Here is a 3,524-nt window from a genome sequence, read left to right on the forward strand (position 1 = left end):
CGATCCAACCTCCGACCTTATTCTATTCAAACTTCATCCCCTTCGAATACCCTCTGACTGGACGCTGCTTTCCTATTCAATTTGAATAGAAGAGATTGTGCTGGCCGTCGACCTCTTCAGTCTGTTTTCGAATTCAACCACAACTTGTGTTTGATTTATATCATAGATATACGTGATACCTATATATATTTAAAAGATTATACGTATAGCTTCCCCTCATTCAGTATATCTCCAGGCATTTTCTTATTGTACGTACACATCCTTTAATCCCTCTTGTGTCAACATGGCTCAAGACACACGTCTTGTTTTCCCAGGTGCTTCAAACATCTTTTCAACATTTGAACTAGGTAGGAAGGACCGAACCGGTATGTTTGAAATATCTCATGATCACATCCTGCTGGACAGGGAGCGTCTTGCAACGAAATTGTCCGCAATGGTAGGAAGAAATGGGCTGACAAAGTTTCACTCTTGACATCCCTTGCAACAAAGATCAATGGCCGTTTCATCTACTCATACCCATTCTCAACAGCCCAACACCGGGTTAAGAGAAGACTTCTTAGACATGTCGGGCTACAATGGCTTCCATTCCCTTGTTCCCAATCATTCTCCATCGGCTACCAGCGGATCCGATCATTCTGTCTCGGTCTCGCCGCCCAGCTTCGCCAACCACGAGCACCCAAATCTTTCCGATCACGCAAACAATAACATCTTCCCCGATGATGATGACCTGGAGGACGATAGTTTTGAGAGTGTTGGAATGCCTTCAAACATTTATCCTACCTTTCATTCTCATGCTCAGAAGAAAGATTCAAAGATGAATTCTCAAGCTAGCAGACTCAAAAATTCTACGGCCGAGCGTCGTGCGACTCACAATGCTATTGAACGTGCCAGGAGAGAGTCTCTTAACGGCCGATTTCTTGAACTGGCTCGTGCGTTACCTACCATGGGAAACGTAAAACGCCCGAGTAAGAGTGTGATTGTCAACAAGAGCTTGGAATGGATATCCGAATCACAGGTAAGAGTCCATTTCTCTTAGCCCATCATCATGTATGATCGATCCTGATCGTATTGGGCATTCCAGATGCGCGAATTTCATTTGATCAGGGAGAACAACTATTTACGAGCTCAGGTCAATGAGCTGCGATCTCAGCTTCGACTCAGCCCTCTACCTCCAATCAACTATGGGGATCCGGTACACATGCAGCCCAAAGCATATCACCCTTACAGAACACCCAATATGTTCCCGTCGAATCACCCGATCGGCCTTCCTCTCGCTTCACCTGTGCCACATGTCGGTAGCCATCCAACTGCACCTGCTCCCTTATCCGTGAATGAAACCGCTATAGAAAAGCCGACTGTCGATAAACTTTCGCAGCCTTCATCGCTACCGATCAGTCCGACTTTCAACTTTGCCCACAAGGATACTTACACACATACCACCAATCAAGCGATCCCACCTTTTGATCATCAGCAACAACGGACTCACTCCTATCCCACCTTTGCTCCCCACCTGCCGCTCGTCACTTCTCCCAATCAAGTGGCTCATGACACAGTCGGTTTAAGTTATGAACAACATCAACATGTTCCTCAGGTTGGGCCTGCTGCGCTCACGCCTTTTCAATCTGAATTTGACTCTAAGCCAAGCACCCGGAGCGAAGAGACTGATACCTCGAGTCCTACTAATCCTCGCCATCCGGGCGGCGAGAATGACGGAGCGAGTACTCTTCAGCAAAATATCTGCGGGTTTAATCCTAACCCAAGTGGATCGGTCACCGGCACAAATGACGGAGTATTGGGAAATACTGCTCAAGCGTCGTTCCCGTTGAGTATGTTTGGAACCCGGATTGACAGTGGCTCTACTGAGTCATCTCACCCAATGCCAGCAAGCGGTTTTCAATCTCATCATCTCGCAACGCTTCCACCTACAGAGCGAGGTTCACTTGGTGAATCGATCGTCGATCTCTTTCAGGCTCATTCTAACCCTCATAATATCCCCGATCATGATCCCAATTCAAGCTGGGCTGAAAATGCGTTTGCTCCCAACTTGTCTAACGCGAGTGGTTATATCTTTTGAGAATTGCATATATTTGACTGGGTCACCCAAGCTCAACAGTATAACTTCATTGGTGTTTTCCAGTTATTTCATTTCCGAAGTTCCTTTGTGCAGGTGTGTATGTTTGTGATTATCAAGGCAAAATAATCAAAAGAGTAGACAAGAATAAATAATTAAAGCACTTTAGTCGCGTTCTGTGTCGAGAATCTTTGTCATCCTTTTCTGATTGTGGGATTTTCATTTTGGTGTTTTTGGTGTTTCTCTTTGACCAGCAAGTAGTCGTGTCAGTCTTTGTGCCTCTTATATCTTTTCTTGCTTATTAGATATTCATGTGTCGAAAGCTTTTGTGGATGATTTTTTTGTGGTCTTGTCTCTACTCGGTGTTTTTTGGCTTGATATTTCTCTTGGGCTTTGAATTAAAAAAACAGATAAATGTACATCGTGTGGTTAGTTGATTGATCAGAGAGATGAACGGAGTGAGTGTTGATTGGGTATGATAAGGAGTGATATTCGGTTTTATAAATAACTTGCACATCAATGTGAATCACCTTCATTTTATTATTATTTAGAAGTTTGAAATTCATAGTGTTTTGAGTGAGATTGAGCACAGTGAAAAGAAAAGAATCAAAAAGCCATCCTGATCACTTTGACTCTTCATTGTGATATTTAGAAGAGCTTCCCCAAATGATACAAGAATTGATGTTTTTTGTGTCAAACTCAAATTGCACAGGCAATAACTCCTACTGGACTACTCCATGTCACAGCAATGTGAGAGGTGCTGGTTCTCTGCCCGGGCCCCCAGTGTGTCTTTGAGCTGTCCCCATGCTACCAAAGTACATTGTCACTGAGTGATCCTGGTTGGCTCAAGACAGTCTCTAAACCCTTCTTTCATCAGGTGATTCAATGTGAGAGACTTCACACAAATACAAAAGTGAACTAGAGTGTTGAGCAAGTCAATAAAACTCTGACAGATTTGATGAACCCCACAACAGTCACAAAAGTCACAGATACTGGCAAGAACCACAGTGCTTTGTATGTTCCCCAGAAATTCAGCCAGTAGATCATTGAATCTTATTGTGAAAGTTTTTCAATCAAAGTATTGACAAATTGACATTATGAAAAATTCAAAGAGCAAAGAGTTGTGTCTATGTGAGTTGTGTATTCTGGATCACAAAAGTGATACATTTGATCATCTGGTTTTGGAGGAATCAATTCTTATAAGTTTTAATATGAGTCAAACAAAAAAGATGAACTCATAGAGCGGAAGAGGTTTTGCAGTCATAGTATATAATGTGACCATGAGTTGGTGGGACTCCAGTGGACAATGACTAACAGTGTGCCAGTAGCAACTTTAACACCCAGAATAGTTTGTGGCACACAGGCCTGAAACAGACACCATACTTTTGGCAAAGTCAGAAGATAATTTTGAGACAGGAAACATACAGGTCCAAGTCACAACATTAGAAAGCAA

The 3,524-nt window shown here is 43.0% G+C and overlaps 1 protein-coding gene across 1 annotated transcript; it reads left to right on the top strand.

Moving 5' to 3' along the window:
• Positions 1-283: 283 nt before the first annotated feature.
• Positions 284-2,074, top strand: MELLADRAFT_102394 (uncharacterized protein; the record flags this gene model as incomplete). Its single annotated transcript, XM_007405006.1, has 3 exons — positions 284-436; positions 530-1,015; positions 1,082-2,074. 3 exons carry the CDS (start codon positions 284-286, stop codon positions 2,072-2,074), a joined length of 1,632 nt encoding a protein of 543 aa, XP_007405068.1.
• Between the last annotated feature and the right edge of the window lie 1,450 nt (positions 2,075-3,524).

The sequence above is a fragment of the Melampsora larici-populina genome (genome assembly GCF_000204055.1).
Source record: "Melampsora larici-populina 98AG31 unplaced genomic scaffold MELLAscaffold_3, whole genome shotgun sequence".
NCBI classification, from domain to species: Eukaryota; Fungi; Basidiomycota; class Pucciniomycetes; order Pucciniales; family Melampsoraceae; genus Melampsora; species Melampsora laricis-populina.